General features: G+C 38.3%; 1 protein-coding gene across 10 annotated transcripts in view; it reads right to left on the reverse strand.

Moving 5' to 3' along the window:
- Positions 1-24111, reverse strand: part of st18 (ST18 C2H2C-type zinc finger transcription factor) — a 47588-nt gene that overhangs the window by 11757 nt on the left and 11720 nt on the right. For 6 of the 10 annotated variants that reach the window (XM_044133928.1, XM_044133925.1, XM_044133927.1 and 3 more), the window contains exons 3-12: positions 11897-12012; positions 9235-9286; positions 8380-8410; positions 8031-8218; positions 3946-4650; positions 3110-3244; positions 1470-1560; positions 1280-1372; positions 540-748; positions 201-400 (exon numbers count right to left, since the gene is read on the reverse strand). In XM_044133928.1, the coding sequence (XP_043989863.1) occupies positions 201-400; positions 540-748; positions 1280-1372; positions 1470-1560; positions 3110-3244; positions 3946-4650; positions 8031-8218; positions 8380-8410; positions 9235-9286; positions 11897-12012 (1820 nt within the window). Of the gene's footprint in view, positions 1-200; positions 401-539; positions 749-1279; positions 1373-1469; positions 1561-3109; positions 3255-3945; positions 4651-8030; positions 8219-8379; positions 8411-9234; positions 9287-11896; positions 12013-19715; positions 21169-23596; positions 23804-24111 lie in introns of those variants that run through there. The other 4 variants (XM_044133929.1, XM_044133930.1, XM_044133931.1 and 1 more) reach the window with 4 other exon arrangements.

Consider the following 24111-nt stretch of genomic DNA (forward strand, 5'->3'; position numbering starts at 1 on the left):
TTGCTCCTACAAAAGATTCAAGAGCAAAATGGCAGGTAAATGAGGTAAAAAAAAAAAAAAAAAAGATTTTTTTTTTCCTTGGTGTCAAGCTTGAACTCTTTGCACCAAAGTCTCTTTTGTTTCCCTTTCATTTCACTCACAAATCAGAGCTCTTTTAGAGAACAACAACAAAGAACTTTCCAATGGCCTAATTTTATTACCTTGGTTGAGGTTGCCAAGGCCTGGCCGCTGATGGTTTCCATGCTCTTCCGGTAGCGAGTGGAGAGGTTAAGAATGGCGGCTGTCGCTGCAGTGGCCTGGAGACTGTCTTCTTTTTTGAATTGACTCGGAGGACTGTGTTGACCAGAGTTGGGCACGCAGCCACCCGAAGCTCCGAGTATGCCAGAATACTGCTGAGGTGCTAAAAGACAAACAATCCGGCCATTTAGCTGCTGAGGCACAATGTGTTAAACTCAAACATCAAAATCCTTAGAAATATTTCACAGAAATCTTTATAATACAAAGAGTTGAATTTTCATTCCCAAAAGTATGAAACTTACAGTCAGGGTATTGCAACATTTCCTGGTCTTGGTTGGTCCCGAGCAGCGGCTGTTTGCCGAAGACCTGTGCATCAAAGCTGGCATAATCGAAGCGAATTCGGCTGTACTTGTCCATTTCTTTTGTGAGGCTGGTTTGCAAGGCTGCTACTGGATGAGATAGCCTGTAGTTCAGTTGGTTCATTTCAAACTTCTTTATTAAGCTGATTGCCCTAAAAAGTAGGAGAACAGAAGAGTGTTCCTTATTGTATAAAAGAATTTACAAACAAAGGTGGCTGAAAAGTTAATAAAAAGCAGTAAAACTGTAGACATTGTGTTTATTCATTGAGGGATGCCAGTGCTTTTGTACAAATGGAGCCTGGAATCTAATGTGTGTTGAAGATCCACAGTCAGGTTGCCAGACTAATTAATATAGAAGGAATGGGCATCCTGCCCATGATATATCCACAGGGAACAAAGAGTTCTGCTCTTTTATCATTCCTAATAGAGAGGAACTCACAGGAGCAGCAAGCGTCACTTATGTTTGCTTGGAAAGCTCAGATTTAGGCTGTGTGTTCAGCTGGGATCAGGGAATGAACATATTCCACTTTTCCTCAATAATGATAGTCTTTATCAGTTTTTTTCAGATGATCTCAGCTGTGTGTAAAGAACTGAGTCCACCACTGAGCTGAAATGTCATTGTTTGCCCGCATGTGCTCACACTGAGCACAGTGAAAGTCCAAAAGCATGATCTGGCGCCATACCTTGGCGAGCGGTCAGGTGTTTGTCTGCACTTCAGGCTCTCGTCTTGAGGTTTGGAGACTTTCACTGCGGCGGCAATGGGGCAGCCTGAGAGACTGGTCAGAGAGAGGGGATTAAACACATTAGGTGAACTCTGTAACTCATCCCCAAACAGGGTGCAGGTTGTCTAATGGCGCCTATTTGTGATTGTACCTCCGGTGGGTGCTACGGTTGCTGTTGACATGGCCCCTTCCTGTGCACCCAGGTGTAGGGCACTTGAGGACGTTTTCATGCATTGCCAGGACTGCGTAGACAAAAACAAACAAACAGACGACACGAGAATTGAACATGCAAGAAAAAGTTATGTTTTAAGTTTACAATCAGTGCAAATACATTACCAAAAGCTTCAATATATTTTAAATGATTTTAGGTAAAAAAAAACAAAACAATGTAAAGCAGATAACGACACTGAAGTAAAAGGAGAATTCTAAATAGTTTTCAATTTCTTTAAAAATATGTGTACAAATAATAAACTAACTTATAGAAGTGTCTTTCATTCAAGTCTTTTGTCCTACTGTTGTACTTCATTTGCACATCAGCAGACAGATCATTTGACCCATTCTTCTTCGCAAAATAGCCCAAGTTCAGTCAGATTGGACAGATCTGAAACCTACGTTTTCAATTTTCCCTCAAATTCTCAACTAGATTTAGATTTGGACTTTGACTGGGCCACTCTAAGGCTCCAACTTTGATCTTTACCAACCCATTGGAGTTCAGGTCGTATCCTTTGAGTCTCAAGAATTTTGTATTGTCTAACTGGTTCTGATAGGCACCATATTTACCCCCCTTCCTGTCAGCTCTGATCAGGTTCCCTGCCTCTGTGGTGGAAAAGCAATCCCACAGCATGATGCTGCCACCCCACTATTTCATAAACACGGTGGTAACATCATGCTGTGGGAATTCTTCTCTGCAGGCTTTTACACTTTTTAGATTTTTATTTGTAAACATTTTTGAAAGCCATTAACCATTTTTCTTCTGCTTTGATTATATATGCAGTGCCTTAGGCTGCTCTTTCTTATAAAAACCCATTGAAACACAAAAATATAAGGTTTGAAAACATTTAAGTTATTAATACTTTTTAAAGAAACTGTGCTGCATATAACATCACATATTTCTGTGCATTAACTGATGTTTCACAGAACAAGAAGAAAGATCCTGCACGGACATAATAAGGAGGAAAAAGCAAAAAGCTGTTTGCTTATTGAGTAAAATGCTGTTATGTGGCTGAAATGTAAACAGCTTAGCAAAAAGAGGAGCGAAAATAAGACAGATTACATTCTTTAAACCAAATGCGTTGTTAAAGGTCCGCTCTGTATTCTTAGAAAGTTCTCCTCTGTACATATCCGCCAATTAGTTTATTGGAGTTGTCTATTTATTTTTGAATTCTTGCGGCTGGAAGCCCTTTGATTTGCAAATACAGCCTGCAGTCTAAGAGCATGTGCGTTTTTGAAAAACTTAATTACTTTTTCTGTTCCCTTTTGTAACATTACCGTTTAATGTTCAATGTTTGTTGAGTTATATTGAAATGACTTAACAATCGCCAATGTGGGGGGAAAAAGGAGAATTCAATATTCCAACATTATGAGTAAAAGAAAGAAAATCCTTTAAGTTTATGTGTAAAGTTTTTTTGTTGCTCATCTTTGAACTGAACTAAATGTATAAGCAGGCTTTTTGTGTCTTTTTGCTTTTGCTAAGAGGTTTTCAATTACTGCGGCTGATTGTAAATGGTAAAACCAGAGTTTTTTTCTTAAATAAAAATCATCCCACTAAACGACGTTGCTTCGGTAACTCACTCTCAGGGGGAACTCGGACTTTGTGAGGACATCCAGACAGACTTCTGTGATGTGGGTACAGGCCCGTCACATGACCAGTGCCATCACAGCCGGGGGTTGGACACTTTATATCCTTTTTATCTGTCCTGGGAGAGTCTACAGACATAGAAAAAGAGCTCATTTTTACAGGAAGTAAAACGGAATTGTTTTTGTTTCAAACGTAAAAAACAAAAAAGGAAAATTAAGTCTACACATTAAGATTTTGCAATGTTCAGTATGTCTGAAGCATTTAAACCAAAAGATTGAAATATCATGCAATGGCAAAACCATTTTGCACTACATGCATCTATTAAGCTGTCGTTTTAGTTAAGGCTACAGTTTAACACAGAGCATTCACTTCTTAATGCCCATCCATCGAAAGATTACATCCAGGATTACACATTTATCTGCAGTCATTTGAAGAATCCGAGGGAAACATGAGAGGTACTTTAGCAGGATTTAAGACTTATGGTCATGGTTAAATATCCGGTTGATTCCTATCAAAATCCAATATTCTGAGTAGCACCAATTCCATATTAAAAAAATGTTCTTCTTTATATTTTAGTCTGTTTATTTATTACCTCACTTGTTGCCAAAATGTTTTTAGTGCTTAAGAGGATTTCCACCCTCTGATTCCCCCACTACTCCCTTGCATATGCTTCTTTTATTCCTTTCAAATGTTTTTCAGCGCACACAATCTTCTAAATAACAAGTCATCTATCTGATTTACCCTAGATGGAGGATTCTGTTTTTTTTATTTATTATTTTATTCTTGAACAATATTAGAATGTTCCAGATCATTTTCTTAGTGTTAATACCTTTGCCTCCATGGTAGTTGAGCCTGCTGTCCATGTCCATCATCCTGTGGTGCCTTCTCTCGCTGGTCATCTGCTCCAGCAGGAATCGATCCATTTCTCTGTAGGCGTGGTGTAGGGCCTGCCTCTGCTCCGTCTGCAGGGCGATGGCCTGCTCCAGCAGGCTGAGGTTCACTCTTCCTCTGCTCATGTCAAGGCCTCTGTCGTGGAGGCCCAGAGCCCAGCCGTCGAGCCTGGGCAGCCTGTCTGCCTCTGCCTCCCCCTCGCTGTCCTCCTCAGCGGGGAGCAGCCTGTACCTTAAAGCTTCGGCTTGGAAAATGCTCGCTCTGCCTACCGGACTGCCCAGTTCAGACTCTTCCTTCATGTGGCTGTTTCTGCCTGGAAGGTCTTCGGAGGCTCGGGAAGGGCTGCAGTTTGAGCTGTGGTCTTTGGCAGACAGAGACAGGGGCTCCCACTCAGCTTCCCTCATGTCTCCGTATGGACTCTGCGGCGATGAGGTGCCGCTCATCCTGTCTTGACTTTGGTCCTCTTCTTCATCTTTAGGGAACTCCTCATCCTCCTCCGGTATTAGATGCTCAGAGGTGTCCAGCTCACACTGGGGTGAGCCGTTAGACGTAACTTCAGGCCATCTGAGCAAAACAGAGTTTGACGCAGAATCCAGGCAGCTGCTTTTGTCAGCCACTCCATTCACTGCTTTAAAATTTCCATCTGAAACAACAGGACAACATTCATTACTGCGTTGCATAGTGAACTTGAACTGTTTTTGCCCCTCGCATAATAAGAATTGTATTTCTTTAGTAATCTTTAGCAAATCCCTTAAAGGTTTTAGGTTTTCTCTTACTTCTCTAATAATAATATTCGGAGAAAAACATGTTTTTATAAGCATCAACAGGGATTTATAACATTTATACATGTAGCAGAGGAATGATTATCAACAGTCATAAGGTTGCACAATTTCCAAGCAATTCCGACATATTTTTCAAAACATATGTAAAACCTTCCTTCTGCTAGTTCAACGTAAAAACCTATGACATAAGGAAAACAATTGCTTTTCACTTTGTTGTTGTCTCCATCTGGAGCAACAACTCAATAAAGATTTAGAACAAGATTATGAGAGGATTTGCAGAACACAATTTTTTATTCCAATTCATGATCTGCATTTTAAAGTGCAAGCCGAGGAGCAACATGTTGTCTGTCAAATATGATTTAAGGAGCAAAAAAGTGCTGTTTCTAGGAGTAAAATCAGAGGAAAAGTGGGGGATTAATTGAAACACAAATTTAGAAGTTGAAATTAAAAATATAAATTAACACGAATGGCAGAAGCAAGTTTTTTTGTGTTGGTAAAAAAAACAAAACAAAAAAAAAAATCATAATATGTTGTCAGCAGTTCTGGTCTAATTTCCTTGAAATCTCTAATTTAATAAACATGACCTTAAATTCCTGAAGAATTTCTTAATTTGGCTTAGTTTAATTTTTTTTTTTCTTTGAATACTCATCCACTGTTCATAAAACTGGTGAGCCTCTGCACTTTTACACTGAAAATAAGGGCCTTCCAAAATTCTGAAATATGTAAAAATACAAGTCTTCCTACTGCTAAGTGTGAATATGACTGAAAATCAAATGAAAGCAAAGTGTTTCATGTGATAATATTGAAATTAAAATAGAGTAGAATATGTGTTGGGTATCAGTCTATTTAAATTATTTTTCTGTTTGATATGCCAGTAAATGTCAGAATGGATGTTATGAGGCTATTTTTTTTTTCATTGGTTTTGTTTGTATAAAAATTAGCATGTACCGGTAGTTAAATTCCTCTGCTCTGACATGGTATCATATATAACATATCTTGTGACTTTACTGAATATTATTAAACTCTGGATATATTTCTCAACATCCTTAAATTTTACAGCCATATTAAAAAGAAATAAATCTGTTTTCTGTGGTTTATTTTTGCAAAGAGGTCTTTATCATTTTATTTGCATTAACCCGCAGATCCTTTATCATTTAGAATAAATCCCAGTCACATGTACAGAGGGCCAGAAGATTTTAGGAAATGCCGATCCGGTAAAGAGACAAAGAGGGTTAGGGTTATCCCTGAAAATGAATCAAGACCACACTTTACTAACTCTGCTGATCATGTTAAGTCATGGTCAGTGATTAACAAAGGAAAGCTATCATCTGGATTGATTCAACAAAATCTCTCCTGATCCCCAAACCATTTAAACTTATGTGTTATTAAAGCTCTTTAGACTGTGAAGGTTTTTGGGTTTTTTTTACTTTCAGCAGGCTGAACTGGAGGTCTGTGTATCCACATAAGTAGCTGGACATTAGAGTCCAAACTAAAAGAGGGATTCAGTGGACTGAGAAGATTGATAGAGATGGATTGTGAGAATCAGTTCACATGGTGCAGAGAACGATATAGAAACAGGCATTAGCAAAAAGCTGAGACTTAATAACAAAAACTCTTAATCCTGACCAAAAGAGCTTTAAAATCACAGGCATTATGTGGCGCTCAGAAAACAAAACTACCTATCAGTAAAAATAAAGGATTTGGGGCTTTGTTGAGTGCGAGGGACTTTTACTTGTCTGGCTCAGGCAACATTTCAGTGGGTCAATATTTCCTACTGAGAGCAAGAACAGAAAAAAAGGATGTCTTAAGGCAAACCTTGTTGAATGAAAAATTAAAGTCAGTAACACGTATTTACATTTATGAGGCAAGGGTTTTTGTTTTTCATCCAGATGGACTCCCAGGCCTGACACAGCCGCATACAGTCAGACACACACACACACACACGCACACAATGAAGTGTAGTGGAAAAAAAGGAAAGAGACGGAGGAAAAAAACTTGGATCCCTCCGCTGGTTTGTGTGTTGGAACAGGTGAACAGTTTGTACTCCAGAATAGCCATTACCAGCACTCTGCAGCAGGGCTGCAGTTGGCTGGAGCTGAACGCAGCGTGGCTCAACAAAACAAGAGGCTTATTTTTCCTCCCTTTTTGTTAAAATGCAGATATGACCAGCTTCTCTCCGCAAAAACAACAACAAAAAATTTCTTACAGCTTCCAGTCCACTTTTCCAATTTTTTTTTTTTTTTTCACAGAAAATAGCCCCACGAATCTGACAATAACAGCAAAATATGCCGTGAATATGCTTAACAATATTCTTGTTGTTGTTGTTTTTGACACATATCAGATTTATTTTTGTAGTTTTTGGTATTTTCGTAGTGTCTTAAACTAACTCCACTGAATAATAAGTCTATATGAGGAAAAATAAACAGCAGTAACCTGAATATAAACAGTGAATTACTTAAATCACTGTAGTGTAATATGAACCCAGGAAACAAATAAATTCCATTTCCAATAAATCCACACAATTTTGGTGAGCTACTCTCCAGGTCCATTTAACTACACACATGTGTACTATAATGAGCCGAAGACATTATGCCTAATTATGTATTAGACTGTGTTAGAGGGCCTAACAAAAGCTTTTGAAAGGGACAATTACGTTTGTTGCTTAGTTACATCGTTAAAAATATACCGAATCAGTGCAGATTATAGTGGGCGAGAATGCACATGTACGCCATGAGCGTTGTTGCCAAAATGCACAAAATTCAGTTAATCCAGAAAAAAAGAAAAAAAAAATTCTTCTTTTGCAATTATTGTGACAATTTTTTTGGCTTGCAAAAAATACAAGCCAAAAAAAAAAATAGTGATACCAACAAAGAAAAGGGAAGTTTTAATTTAAAACAAGTGAACTGGTACACGCCTCCATTCAGTTTTTATTGTATGGAATCAATGGGTTTGGCTTAGCTATTAAAAAAGGACAGATGAGGGGTCTGAAATCTGGCCTCATCAAGAGGGGCTAAAGCCACGCCAAAAATATCATGGCAGATCAGCTGTCAAAACTTCAATTTGTGGACGTGAGACACAACTAATATGGGCCCAGCAGTGTAGTCTTTCACTTCCACTGCACAATGACTGCGGCTGCTGGCTGATGGCAGAGGGAGGGGAAATATGAATGCAACAGATGGGATTTTAAAATTCAGCGTCAATTGTTCATCAAAACAGACAAAACAACAGGACATCTGTTTACCTGCTGGAGTGTCAATGTTCCTCAGCTCTTCTTTGTCCTGTGGCGGTGCCAGGTCCTCGCTCTCCTCTTCACATGCGTCGCTGGGGCTGTAGTGGCGGGGTTTCATCAGCAGGGACTTTCGCTTATTGACAGGGGCGCCCTGCACCCCATCCTGGGCGCTCCTCTTCCTTGCTGCGGACCCATATGGGCTGGACAAAAAAAGGGGAGGACAGCAGAGGCGAGAGAGGAGTCAGGATGCTAATTTTAAACCGTGAAATTGCTCAACTTTTATATATATGCTGAAAAGTAAAAATTTCTTATGCTCTGCGTAAAGATATAAAAAAATATGTTTTTATTGTAAAAACCTTACCTGTGGCTTTCAGTGGCCCAATCCACCAGGGCTGTGAAGCAAAGAGCAAGAAGTGTTAGAGGTAAAGTCGTGTTTATGTTTCCACCACAATGGCGCTGCATCTGTCAACATATTTTTCCATCAAAGCTCCATGGCCACTCACAACTTTTGGACTCTTGTTAATGAAATTTTATGATGTCCAGTAAATATTTGTTCTGCAGATAATGTCTTGGGGATGATATGACGCTGGCCTTTTCACCATAGATTTTACAATGCCACTGTATCAGCATAATCAGCAGACGGGTATAGGAGTGGACTCCTCATTGATCTGAACACACCGTCTCATTCAGCCTGCTCACTCTCTGGAAACGCAAAAGTACCTCTTCCTTTGACAGCATTGACAACATGATCTAAAAGGCTAAACCTATTTCCCCAGAGGGGACCCGGTATAAATCTCATTCATAAGTTGCTCTGCCACTCCCATGAAGCTCTACCAACAATAACACTTTTCATGAGTTTTTCTTTTTTTTCTTTTTCTTTTTTCAGGAAGGCTTTGCAAGCTTTGCACAGTTCCATAATGACATATCCAGTTTAGAGGTTTTCAATAATACAATATACACACACACACACTCCTTCACTAATTTGAAGCTCGTGTTTGAATTTAATGAAGTTATTCCCCTCTGAATAATGAAATGGCGGTGCAGTGCTCTTCAGACTGTAAAGGTAATAGATAAAACTGACAGTTATAAAGTTGGATTGTTGAACTGATACCCCTAACCTGTGATCATAAGTGGTGTGTGTGTGTGTGTGTGTGTGTGTGTGTGTGTTTCAATATGTGTGGGCTAGCATGTCCTTAAACCTAAAGGCTGAACTCACCTGTGCTACTGTTGCATGTTTTGAAGGTTTGCTCCTCACCTTCAGTATCCATCTGTAAGAAAATCACCAAATATGCAGATGATATACCAAATTATTTCTTCATTTGCTAATTTTGGCACTAAAATTAAATATGACAAAATGTCCCACAATTTACTCACACAAAAATAGGAATCAATACAGGAATAAATACAGAATAAAATTAGTAAAATACAACGAGAGGATAACATTATCAGTAAAGTAGCACTTTTAAAACTATCAAGGTTCTCATAATTAACTCAAGTCAAAAGGCAATGATAAAATAATTTTAATCTGATGTTTAAACGTATATATGGTCAGAACAGTATGGACATGTATTTAAAAAAAACAATTACATTATTAATAAACAAAATCTCAGTCACATCTAGAGTTTAGTTTGAAATTCAGGGCATCCATGAGAAACTTGTTGATTGGCCCAAGTGGTTTTCAAAGTGTGTGAATTATCCCATAAATAAGATGAGGTCATATTTAAAAATTGAATTCATACAGAAATGGTGAAATCGACACAGAAACTGAAGCCAATTCTAAGCTTTTAGGACCAAAGTTATGTTGTAATGCTTTTTGCTTCTAGTTAAAAGGCAAACATTTCGTAAATAAAATTAGAAAACTAATATTTTGCTTTTGTAGGGTTTTAGCTGATAAACTGGGAGTCCCGAGGGCCACTTAGCCTTAAAATCCATATTTGTGCACAGTACCACAAACAACTTCTAAAACACTGGTAACATGTAAACAAACCAACCAGCATTTGGGGGGGGAAAAAAAGTTCTGTAAGAGTGAGAAAATCATAATGACATTTAAGTACAGAAAGGACCTCATAGTGTGTGTTTAGACAAAAATAGTTGCTAAAAACCATCTACTCTCACTGACTGTTGCTTGTGGATCCCAAATAAAACCTATTAAACATAATTATTCCGGGATGGTGGTGGTGTATAGTGGTCACAGGCCAGTGAAATCTGTGAGTCATAGGATATGCTGTTACTTTTCTCTGGTAATGGGAAACATGACTCCTCTCTCTCGTTTGCTGTTGTGATTGAAGGCACTGACCTGTCATACATTTATAATAGGGGAGCAGGTGTGGCAGTGATGGACCTTAATTTCCTTTAATAAACCTTTTATGTGCCACACTCTTAATGCCACGCTGGGCCCTCAGAGGTCCTGCTCATAATAGGTTCATTACTTTTGATTACTACAGCCTATTGAGACAAACAACTCCAAAACACTATAGATTACGTTCTGTAAAAATGAGTGTAGCTCATTAGGTTATAACACTTTCCCAAACAGACACACTTCAATATTTTGTATAAATTTTTTGGGTCCAAATACAAAAATATTTTCTTCACATCACCCAACCTGTGATTTCAACACGGATGTAATTCGGTCCGAGTCCAACTGATGTTATCAGTGTAGGTAAATGTCCTCATTGGATTATTGTAAACATTTTTATCTCTTTCTTTGAATGATATTTTACACAGACCCCTGTGTTATTAACAAAAAACAGGTGATTATAGAACAAAGCATAATTTTAATATTTACAAATTTAAAACTTGCTATTATTTATTTATTTGTTTGTTTATCCAGAAGTTTTTCAGTTTTATTGTTTTCTTTTTTTTAATACAAGTAAATTATCTTTTATTTATGTTTACACACTTAATAAAAGGTTTACATAAAATGTTTTGCACAGTTCTCTCTTTATGGATAAGCACCCGTCAGGAGAAGCCAGGCTATGGTCGGATACAAAAAAGTGAAACATGTTCCAATATTATTTCATTTTTACTATTAAATGATCTATTAATTATTATTTGCTTATTTAATTTTTACTATGCCTGTCTTTGTCTGTTTGATATTGTACTTTTTTAATAGTTTAAACCGACTCTTCAAGAAAACCTATGTATGTCAGGATTTACGTATCTGCCTTGTCTTCAAGCATGTCAATGGAATTGATCTTTATGATTAACTCTACTTTTACACATTTTTTCTTTGGTTTAAAATTGGTGTGAATAGTGAAATTAATTAAGTCTATTTCCAATGTTTTCACCTGTTTTAATACATATGTTTTAAGACTATAGCCCTCCTATCCCCCCCCCCAAAAAAAATCTTCCTTCTGAAGCAGTTTTGAATCAAGCAAAAAAAAAATTATTATAATTGATATAAAGAAAAAAGAGAATCCAAAGTGTGTGATGTGCTTGTAGCCCAAAAGAAGTTGCAGTTCTTAATTTTGATACATTTAGCAATGGAAAACAAATCATTTTCTAGAATTTGGCTTGTCAATTGAGAAAGTATTGATAATTTCTCATTTTTGCTCGATTTATCTCTACATACTAACTTTAGTTAGCCATTTATTTCACCATAAAACAAAATTCATCTGAGACAACAATGCAACTACAGTCCTTCATTACGTCAAAAAAGCAAGTTCAGCTATACTGAAGAGTTTATTATCTGCCAGCCTCCCACAGCTCTCTTGATAAGCAAAAACCAATCTCAGACTGTGATCAGTGCAGTCGAAGGAGCACTGACTCTCCTCCACTTGCAGACTGAAGCCTATTCAAACAGTTACATAATCCTTGTGTCTTTTTCCATCATCTAACAAAACTACATACAAAACCTTGCTCTGCGACAGACCATTCACCTTTGATTGCGGTTTTCCGGGTGCACTGAAGGATAAGATGCCAGATCCACACTGTTCACCCCGGCTGCTGTTTTCAAGTTTGTTTTCTCTCAGGAAGTGATCGTGTAATTCATTATCTGTGACAGAAAACACAAAAGAATATACACTTTTGAGGTATTGGCTGAAACTTTTTCTTAGAGGGAAAACTGTGCAAGGTCTGGAAGGATTTTATGAATTCATCTGTTGTTTCACAGTGTGGAACGTTCACTTTCATATCTCCAAAGGAATAAGGAAGAGAATGCAAATTGATTGCTTGACAGAGATCAAATTGCTTGCTTCTAATTAATACAAAATATCCAAGAGGGAAAACAAGGATGAACACAATGAGTACATTAAGCCTCTTCACTTCACAGATCTTATTATAGAATTATTTATTTCTGTTAGCTTTGGAGAAAGAAAAAAAGAGAGAAAAGCACACATCTTCTTAATTATAGCTCACAGAGCATTTCCCCAGAAAAACAAAATTGGGGTGGGAGGGTGGGTGTGTGTGTGTGGGGGGGGTTGAGGAGGTTGCTAAGGGGGTTATTCACACAGTTAGATTTGCATATGAATTAAGACTTAGCCTACTACTATTCTGGCTGGTTCGTCATCTGCTGAATCATATTTAAACCCCCAAAACACACACACACACACACACACACACGCACACGCACGCATGCACACAGGCACACAGTCACGCCCAAACATAAGTAATGTTTCTCAGAGGCCAGATTTCTCTGGGGGGGACAAAAACTGAAGCAGCCTGATGCTGAGGGTCTACGAGACTTTCCGTGTGTTAATCTGGCTGCTAACTGTCCTTGAGCCCAGCCCATTTCCCCCCCATCCCCATCTGCCAGCATTCCCACCGCAGAGGAGGAGAATGGGGTACAATTGTGTGTGTGTGTGTGGGGGGGGGGGGGGTGGTGGAGCGGTGGGGGTTTGTGGGGGTGTGGGGTGGGGGAGGCAGGAAAGAGAGAGACCTTCCCAGTCCAGCAATCATGAATAACCATTGCCTTGCATCACTATCAGGGGACCCTGGATCCGAGCTGGAGATGTAAGAGACAGCAAACGCGTGAAACGCGGCGATCTGGACATTACTCTCACATTTTGGTTTTTAGTGATGCTATTATTATTATTTTCATATTATGCTTTATTAATACTCTCCAGCTGCCATGGATATTCATCACTGACCTTGAGTGTTTGCCTGTGTATGGGTGTGTGTGTGTGTCCTGCCTCAGTTCCCAGCTTATCCGTCCACTTGGGATGCTCTCGTGTAATTAACACAAACATTATTGTGACAGAGTAAAAAAAAAACAAAAAACAACTCTGTGCTGATACCTCATCTTGAAAACAATAAAGCATGCCACAGTAGCAAAGTAAGATTCTGGAGAGCACAAAATTAATTACATTATTTACATTTCCTTTAGATAAGGGGGTACAGGCGATATGATGGAGGCAAATGAGATTACACAAAATAAGATTTCAAAATGTCAGTGCTGCTCTCTCAACCAACCAACTGTTATGATTAGATTACTCTTTTAATATAATTACTGTCTAAGGCCGTGTGTGTGGAAACAATGCATACATAAAAAACAGCAGCCACATATTAACTGATCCCCCCACTCTCCCCATCCCTTTTCTCTCTGAGTCTTTTTCTCTTAACCTTTCTTCAACAGTATCATTTTGAATTATAGGGAACGGATGGGTGCTCTGCACAAGGTCACTGTCTGGTGTGCACTCGCAACTCCTACCCTCCCACCCCCTCTTTTGCTCCTGTCTTGTTTTTGTTTCCTCTTCCAGAAGCGCACTGAGCGAAGGGTTAAAACTGGAATGGATTTAATTATGGAATGAATGGAATTATAATGCGCCTGCAGCAAGTTTTCCTCCTTATTTATTAAAGCAGCTGATGGGCCAGGTTTGATGAGCCACTTCTGGCATAATTGAGTCATCACACAAAGAGGGTTCCTCGCATTCAGAGTGGTTTTATCAGCAGCAAACAGACCTGATTACTGGCAATTACACTCTGATCTAGGGGAAGGAGAAAAAAGGGTAAATGTGCGGGGTAACTTTTTGTGTTTATAGTTTACCCCGGGAATAATTTTCACATTAATTTTACATGCTAAGTGTTTTCTGTTTATGTATAATAAAGAGCAAACGGCAGGAGATAGGACCTTTTACTTTCATATTTCCTTGTAATGAAGGTCTATGGGGATATAGTTAATTGATCGCAATTCATACTTACATCATAGGTGGTTGTTAGTGTAAAGAAAGTGAGCTCAGTCTGTTTTAGCTCCAGCAGCTAGGTGCGCTAGCCGCAACATACCTGTTTGGATAAGGCTCACACCTCTTCCTGGGCAAGCTGGTGATTGCTTTTGCCATTTTTCATTGAGATGCAAATAGATTCATGGAAAGTAAATTAAGCCTTGGTCAGACAGTGAAATCAACTTCTGTTCAGAGAGTATTTAGATAAACAACTTTGTGTTGTGCGCGTGCGTGCGTGCACGTTTGTGTGTGGGCGTGAGTGTATGCGTGTGTGTGAGGTGGGGGATTTTTGTTATCTTCTTTTGTGCGAGGTGGCCATGAAGCCATCAGACATTCTGTGTCTAAATACCAGCTGGACAGTCCAATAAATGGAAAATAAATTAGGAGGGAAGATGGGTCACAAAATGTCTGTGTTTAATTTTACACTTTTTCCTCCTCTTGAATTTTATAACAGGCGATTGATCAGCACATGTATAGTACAGGTGTGGGCTGATTACTTGTTTTACAGTGTACACATATTTTTAAAAGTTATGGATTTAAAACTGCACATTTTTCCCATCACTGTTCTTCTGGTTTATAGTGCTTTTATGCAAAAGACAGAATCAAAGCAGAAGTGACGGAAGTTATTGTTATTGTATAAAGCATAGTGCAGCTTTGCCCCTCCCCAAATTGTTGCTGCACACAGCTATTCCATTGAATGAAAGGAGGCTACCACACTTACCCCTCACTTAAAAGTAATACAAAGTTTTCTGTGGCTGTTTGAGGCATACAGGTGTGTAGCCCTGTCCCTCAACCACATGGTTCTTATACACACTGTCAATCAATTGACTTAAAGAAGACCACTACACATATACCTCTTATAGAAAATGTGTTTTCTTTCTCTGGACGTCCTCCCCTGACTTTTCCTGCACACCACTGGCCCACTATCTGAAAGACAGCTGCTGCACTTATACCTCTCTTACAAGAAAGACAAATTCAGTTATAGTGTGGAGATTAAAAGTAAGGCCACCTATTGGTCTTATTAAGGTAATCTTGTTTGAAAACAACACTTGGCAGGCATTGTGTGTCTGTTAAGCAGATGACTGCCACCTGGCTACCTGAGCAGGAAGTCTGACTAATTATCCTACTAATATCTGCTTGTTATACTTTGGCAAATGCTACTAAATTTAGAGGTTGTTAATAATTATACTTGAGCCCATGTATAGAAATTAATTTTCAGTGAATAATTATAATTGATAACATTGTTCTGTGTCCTGTAGTCTAAATATGCAAGATTGTAAAACAATAATATTTTTACGAACGGGTATTCCATGATAATGTCATACTGGCTCATATCCAGTGAAGATAAACTGATAATTTCTTAAAACAAAACTCTGATGCCAAGTTTATTTTATTTTCTCATTTTTCCTTTAGATCATACAAAAAAGATGTTAAGTAATCTTGAACTTTTTGAGATTTGGTTCAGTGGTAAAATGAAAGTAAAGATCTTTATGTGCTTGCTTCAGAGAAAAGAAAAAAAAAGCTTCATCTTAAAAAAACCCTGCCAACAATTTATGAGCATTCCTCTGTGTAAAGGAGTTTAGTGGTTTCATGCAGACACAGGCAAAATCCTGAAGTCAACTGCGATTTCAGATATAACAGCCTCACAGCTATCCTGACGGCCAAGCAAAGTGTTTGTGCCTTTTGCCAAAGTGTACTTTTATAGAGAAGCGTATTGGCATCTTATCACTTCTCCAAGACAGAGACGCTTCAATAAAGGAGCACAGCTCACAGAATTCTTAACAGACAATTAGAAGGCTGGCTAGAAGCTATCGCTTCAATGATTTGTTATGATGGCAAAACTACAGGGGAAACTTGTTGTTGGACAGAGTTAGCAGGAGTCCCATGAAAGAGTCAGATGGTGACACCTTTGCCGAGGTGATTTATGAATCTTGTAATCGCGTTCCAAAGTCATCCCAAAGCCTTTCCTTCTAAATTGGGTTCATCTGGAGCCGGACCACACAGAGGCACCGAGTCCAGATTGTTTCTTCTGACATCAAAGAGCCAATTTCAATTTTTGACCGCATTTCTGCTGCTTTTAGTTCCCTTATCTTATAAAAAAGGCCTAGATGATATGTTATTTCATTTGTGAATTTCAATCCAATTAGGGACACCAAAATATTGAAACATGTAAAATTTGTATCCTCCTCCTCTAAGCCATTCATCAATAGCGTAATAAATTGAGCGGCGCGCAATTCATCCACTGGCAAGTGTCCAGCTTGTCAAACAGCTCCTGTGTTGAGCCGAATCTTTGAATTCTATCATGACCATGCTTTTTCAAACCTGTCTAATTTGGGGACAGGTGTTTGGGTGAAAAAAAAGAACTTCCAGCTCTGGTGCGACAATGAGCAGAGTAATCCCGCTCATTGTCCCTGTCCAAGGAGCCCCTTTTCATGGAGGAGGTCGCATGAAAGCTACCAGGTGGTCTGCAATTTGGAGAAACGTAGTAACCGCTCCGGCTAATCCCCCCCCCCTTTCTGTCACAAAAGGCAGGTCTCCAGTGCTCTGGGAGGCTCTCGGGGGGGCAAAAGGGAAAAGTTTACAATGCTCACAGAGGGTCTGAAAGGAGTCAGGGACTCGAGTGGTGATTCCTAATCAGATTGCACTGAAGTGAACAGCTCGCATGGCAGCTGTAGTTTTCCCAGGGTTAATTACCTTTCACTGCTCTCTCTAAATGAGTCAGCTGTTCCTGTCATTAAACAACTCCACTCTATCTCTGCTCCCGTGTCCTCCTCACACGTGCACACGTGAACACACACTAATCGACATTATTTTAAAAGCGTCGGGTATAGTGATCAAAGACTGTTCAAAATATCAATTATTCCAGAAATGTGAGGACTTTGATCAATTTCCTTACCACTTAGTGGACATTGGAGAGCAATTTCAGATTGGTGTATTTTGATTTGCGCCGCTGATTTTTATGCATATGGGAGGCAGTGGTCCCAGTGCACCTCCCATATACACTGATTCAGAACAATAATACCAGTCTGTCAAGGTCTCATTGTAAACGGTTTCCGTTGTACTAATGGGACACATAAAGGAGCACACATGCTCACATATGTGCACATGCAAACACTAGCATACGCACATACACCGCCAACACACGCAGAGTCCAGCTCGAAACATAGATGTTCTGTCATCAATTCTGAACAATCTGTCTGCTCGCTGAGCTCAGCGGCTCAGGATGTTGGGGGAGTTTTAAGTGAATTTTGCCACTGTATGGTAAAATCCCTTGGCCACCTGGATTACAAACTCTAGTCCTTTAACTCATGCCAGTATAAATCCGTGTTAACTCGGATTTACCTCTGCCATATGAATTCTCAATCTGCGTAAGCTTTGTTTGGAATGAGTTGAACATAAGTATTTTGTGCCGTTAAGGATGCCCAGTTGTGCATTTTGCTTTTTTTTTTTTTCAATGAAAAACACAGTAGGGACTAAATTAGTTATTAGAACAACTTGAGAGGACTCAGGCAGAGTTTTATTACAGTTGATATGTGGCACCGGTGCGGCCCTTCACATCCAGGTGGAAGTGTGCAACACTGCACTGTGAAAGCCGTGTAACCATGGCAACCAGCATAAACTCAGAAAGGGTACACTGTGAACAAGAGTTTAAGTTACAAATAAGTATTTGGGTCACTTATAAAAGATCTTTTTTTTCTTGCACTCTGAAGATAAAAGGTTAACAACAAATTGAACATTTTATTTTGAGAATAAAGTATCAATGCTTACAAAAGAATCAGTCAAAAGTCAAAAATGAAAGTATTGTTTCATTAGGAAAGTCAACATGTCTGAAGTAAACAAAATGATGAAACTCCTGTGTTCTATTAAAGCATTTTATTTATTCATGATGTAACTACTGCTGGTCTTTTTGCTCGATTTATTGATCGCAATTTAATAATCTTTTTCTCTTCATCCCAGCTTTATACAGAATGTCTAGTATTTAGTGAATACTTTTTTAACATTTGAAATGTTTTCTGTGAATAATAACTTTTTATCTGACCATTCTACTAAATTAATCTTGCAAATAAGTCTTTTTCTCTGGAAATAGTTTATAAAGTTTCCCATGTCATTCTAACTTCTTGAAAAATTCTTGAATTTTTATTTTGTAATTTTTATTATTTACATTTCTGGTTGAAAATTATTCGTAACTTTTTCATTTAAACTCATTTCTCATTATTTTTTACTTTTCTTGGAAGTGTTTTGACTCTTTTCCTTATTAATTATTTCCTTAGTAATTTTGTCTTGTCTTAGAGAAATCAGTTTGACTTTTTGAAAAATTATTTAGACATTTTTCTTGTCATTCCAACATTTCTTCAAATAATATTGAGACTTTTTTTTATTATATTATGGGTGTATTAATCAATTTCTTAACTCAAAACAGACCATCAACAAAAAAAAAACGTTGCTATTGTTTGCTATTCATCAGCCGACCTTTGTACTCTGTCTTTGTAAACTGCCCCCTAACATTTATATTTACTTTTTAAAATATAAATCCGTCTGCAACCGCAGCCATCGTGATAAAATAAAACGTGGCAAAAGCAGCCTGGAGGATCTAAATTAAGTATTATCCAATCTCTAACTCTTACACACACACACACACACACACACACACACACACACGCAGACACACACACACACTTCTGAGTTAAGCCAGACTATTTTGTACTTAAAAGGTTAGCAGGGCTGTTTTGTGAGTTTGATCTGTGCTTGCCAAATCAGCAGATGGTCCATGAATATGATTATATGCATCAATAAAGGGAGTAATCTTTGACGAAATGTAAATTTGACTTAAGTCCAGGCTTTAATATACACCATGGACTTTAACCCACTTTCGAGCTTGACACAAGAGCACGATATGCCAAAGCACTTGAATTTTGTACACTGACGTTCTAGTCTAGTGCTACTATTCTGGGGATTTGAAACACAGAGCCAGGCAGTAAGTAAAAAAGGTCCACACAGTCTAATTTGCTTGTGTATAGGGAATAGGCATCTTATATTGCTAAGTGTGCAACTGAGCAGTTTGGTAATTGATTCAAACTGAGCTTGAGTGCTTTTACAAAACAATGTTTTGAGCAGCCCTCCTCTTTTCGCTTAAACACTTTGCTTTTAGGGTAAACCTTAAAAAAAGACTAAACTACAAAACTAAACTAAGACGTCTTAGAGTTTTAGCATCAACCAGTATTATTTATTAAAAACAAAACAAGTCTTGTAGACAAGAAAATAAAGTTAACAGCTAACTGAAAGTTTAAGCAGCAACTCAGAAGTTAAAAATTACAAACTAAAATGTGCTAGTCTTTTTAAGACTAGCACATTTAAGAAATAAAATAAAATGACTAGAGCATCCCTGTTATTGACCCGGTCATTAATCCACTTATCTGAGCCTGAGGCTTACACAGCACAGCGCATCCTTACGCAGACAAACAGAATCACTTGTCTCCCCTACGTCTGAACGCTCTCGTGTTAACATGTCCGACAGGGCAGAATCACAAGCTTGACTTACCATGCCCCTTTTAGCCTTTGTTTTTCATCTCTCCGGGACATCAGGGAGGAGACGGAGCAGAAGGATATCGAGGTGGGGTTACGGGATAGTCCACGGTGTCGCTGCTGCGAGAGCGCGTTTGGTTATCGCGTGTACGTGTGTGCGTGTTCGTGTGTGTGTGCAGAGACACTGTGATATTCCCCCAAAATGCTTTTTTTTTTTTTTTTTTCAGGGTAGCCTTTGTGTGGTTTACTTAACAACCAAACTCATTAGCTGCTGGGCTACAGTGGGCTGAATTATTTTCTGTGTAAATACAGCACTTGGTGATCCTCAAGGTAAAACCTCTAAAGGTCTTTTTTATGACATATATCACAGATTCACATCAGAATTAAGAACAAGACTCGTTTATGAAAAAAAAAAGAACTAAATGCAACAGTTATTATCACTGCCTTTAGGTGAGAAATTTCACAATTAAAATTCATAAGTGAAAGTATATCACTTTAATAAAATAATTTATATATTCATGCAGTCCTAATTGATGATGCTTAAATGAAATAGAGAGAATTGGAAAATGTTAAACTCAGGTACCAGGATTTGAAAGTAAATTATGTGAAAATAAGTACAAAAAGTGTCCCTATAGTTTTTGCAAATATTTATTTCATTTAATTTTATTTTATTATTATTATTATTATTATTATTATTATTATTATTATTATTATTATTATTATTATTATTATTATTATTATTATTTTAGCTGTGCCTTTTGGTGCAGATCGCCTAGAAAAGGTAACCATTGTAAGTACTTGAAGTCATGACAGCTGTCTATAAGCATAAGGGACATGTCTATTGGCCAACTTGACCCTTGTTAGAAAACAAAACAAATACAAAAAGAGAATACTGCAGCCTGGGACTGCCGAGCCGGGTCACTGGAGATTTTCCAGACAAACGCCGCACAGAGGAGGGGAGGGGAGGAAGAATAAAAAGGACAGGCTCAGAATCTCATTTTAACAGACCGCACACAATCTGGGCTCCCACAGAACTATCTCTGCCTGACCGCTTTCTATTTATCCCTTATCAGTGTTTACCAACCGCTAGTTTTCTTTCATTCACACTGTGAGGCAGTTCTCTTACTATCAGTCAACAGCTGACACCGTGGAACAGCCTCAAAGGCAAGAGGAAGGGATCAAAACTAAACCAAAGCTGTTTAAACAATACAACAGAGGAAATAAATTCATAAATCCTAATTCTTCCCAACCCACGAGGGTATAAGCAGATCCTTTATAGTTAGGCCAACAAACAAAACCGCAGCCAATGAGGTACATTACAATCAAGGTATATTCTGAAATATATTTAGAAAAAAAATATAGATTAAAAAAAAAAATCCAGTGTATTATTAATTGGAAGGATTTAACAGGCTTGCCATGTCAAGCACATTTACGAATTAAGAGAAAGGATTTTTCTTTTTGTTTTATGGAGTTTTTAGAAAAATCCCATCTGATTAATCATTCTAACATTTTCACCACAAAAAGGTTTGGAAATTTATTTTATGTCTACACCACCTAAAGATTAACACAATTTTCAAAATGTTAAAGTTTTAATAAAATACTTTATTTAACGTATCTTCTCTGAAAGAGACAACTTTTAAATAAATTTGGTATCAGCGTAAAATATGTAATTAAGACCTCAGTATTCACTGTGTTTGTTTCTTTTTAGTTGTAATTTCTTAATCTGCAAAACATAATATTATACAATAAATTTAACATCTATCCAGTTTTAAACAAACCCATAACTACTTTAGAGTACTGCCTAAAATGTCAGTGCTACAGTACAGTTAGACTATAAATCCCGCTGTTGCTCTACAATTTTCCCCTAGTAGGATACACAAACAGCACTATTTTTGCTGCAGTGCTTTTGCAAAAGTTAAGCAATTAATTAAATTTGTCCGATCACCAGCTGCTCAACAGCAGATGGATCATTTCTGAAAACCTTAGTTGAATCAAATCCACATAATTTATTTTTCGGGATTAACTGGCTGAAGTTTGAGTTGGGGGCAAAAACAGGTAACATGATATGTTTTAAATCCATTCTTATTTGTGTGATTCTGTCAGACTGCCCTGAAGACACGTGAACTAAAATTTCCAGAACAATAAGGAATTTTTGACAATTATTCCTAAAACATCTTTTTTATTTAGTCAGAGTAAAGAAAGATCTACATTTCCAATGCAGTTGCTGTGCGTTGTCCAACAATGTGGAGGAGTTGGTAAGTTTCTAAATCGGTTTCCTTTTACAGCAGGTACCATGGACAGTTCCTTGACGGCAAACACTGGTTACATTAATGTGTTGTGTAGCAACTAACATCCCTGGGCTTTGAAGAGGAAGGGGTATGGATGAGAGAGGAGTAATGTCTTTTACTTATCACTGCTGTAACACACAGACCTGCCACAGCCTTTTGCTGCTTTTATAATTAAAACAAAGTGGAGAGGTGTAACTTTGAAAGCACTTTCTTTCTGTTTCATGAATGACTGGCTGAACTTTTTCCAGTAATGTCTCGGATTAAAGCGCATTTGTGAATTTAGTTGTGTGCTTGGAAACAAGCTAAAAAGTAATTCTATTTCTGAAGAATTGGAATATATTGAACGTTGAAATATGCAGATCCCGCCGGAAAACTGTGCACATAAAATGTTCTTTACAACATATAGAGATGACAATCTGCTGAAGTGTTAAAGTCATCTAGTAACATATTTGCACTTTTCTCATTCTTTTCTTTTGTTTTTTCAAAAAGTCCTCCTTTTGCTACACAAGAGTCAACTTAAAGACTGTTCGTATGGGGTAGATTAGGAGCTTTTAGAGAGTTACTGGTAAATCATGAACTTTTCTAGCTAGCATCCAGCCTCCTGAATCAATAGTTACTCTGGAGACTGCTGAGTGGTTCAACCCCTCACAATTTGTTTAAACCTAAGTGTTGTCCACGTCTGACACTAAAAGTTAACCTCTCGACTGAATTATCATCACTCCAGTTGAAGATTAGCACATCTTTTCAAACTTTAACGCAATTACCAGGCAAATAATTGCAGAAATTCATTGTTGTTTTGCCCCAGCTGATTCCTCTTTGGAACATGTGAGACAAACTGATTTGTAATTTACTTTATGGTCACAATTTGGATAGTTTTCAAACTTCCAATACAAATTATTTGAAAGCCAGAACAAGAGGCAATAAAACACTTGCCTGACTGCTCAAACATGTTATTGGAACAGAAAGTAAATGTTTAAGTGCATTAGGCTCAATGGTCTTGTATGTACAGCTGTCACTGTCAAAGCCACAGGCAACCTGACAACGCTTTGTCTCCACACACAATGCGAACATGTGTTCTTCTAAGACAAGCTTATTCTCTGCACAAACGCTGCGGATCTAATCTGGGGAGACAGTATCTCATGCTATCTGGATGATCAAAAATAGGTCATGCCTCTCAAAAAGCAGTTTGAGCCATTTAATCTCCTCTCAAACTGTCTGAAACCTGAACAGAAGCTGCGCTTGCTTTCCAGCAAAGATTTTGAAAATGCCGGTTTTAGCAGACATGCAGTGTTCACCATCAGTGCAAGATTTCTTTAAATACCCCCTGACATGGTACAATACAATTGCCAGCATAATTCTTTTTTTTCTTCTTCTTCTTCTTTTAATTCTCACAACACAAGTTAAGCAGATGGGTGAAATCTAACTGTGAATCTGAACAAGTTTTCATCACTTGTATATTTCAGCTCCCCGCTTTAGACCTGACCAGACAGCATCTACAACAGCATCAGTTAAAAGCCCTGTCATTATACTCTCGCAATACGACGGATCAGTGATAATAAATGCAAACCAAACAGTCGGTATAATAAATAAAAAGAACTTTGACACAAACCTATTGCTGTGATCCAAAAAGTTTGATTTTCTCCCAGTCTCTTGATAGCTGAGCTGGTGCTGCGGCTTTGAAAGGTAGTCCCCAGGAATATGACATACTGTGCCTTTGACAGCCTCGAGATAAGCACCTGCGTTCGGGTCCCTTTTTACGTCACACCTCCCCATTCACAGCCCTTCAACATGATGCACATTTGCACATCAACAGCCACCAAACCCCCCTCCCCATGCCCTCCCTTCCCATTCCTCCTCGCTCTACTCCCACATCCGCAAAAAAAAAAAAAACAACAACACACAAACAGGCACACAAGGAGGCAGATGCGCGCACTAGCCTCCACTCAGGCGCGCGGACGCTTCCACAGACACCACAGATTTTTTTTCTCATGTGAGCTCACTGAGGATGAAACTCACACCCAGGGTCACACACAGAAGTGATCTTTTTTCTCTTCCTCCAACTCTGTCAGGTTTCTTTATATACATCAGTTTTTATTGTGTGCTTAAAAAGAATAAACTTTCACG

Source organism: Gambusia affinis, linkage group LG12 (assembly GCF_019740435.1).
Source record: "Gambusia affinis linkage group LG12, SWU_Gaff_1.0, whole genome shotgun sequence".
Lineage (NCBI taxonomy): Eukaryota > Metazoa > Chordata > Actinopteri > Cyprinodontiformes > Poeciliidae > Gambusia > Gambusia affinis.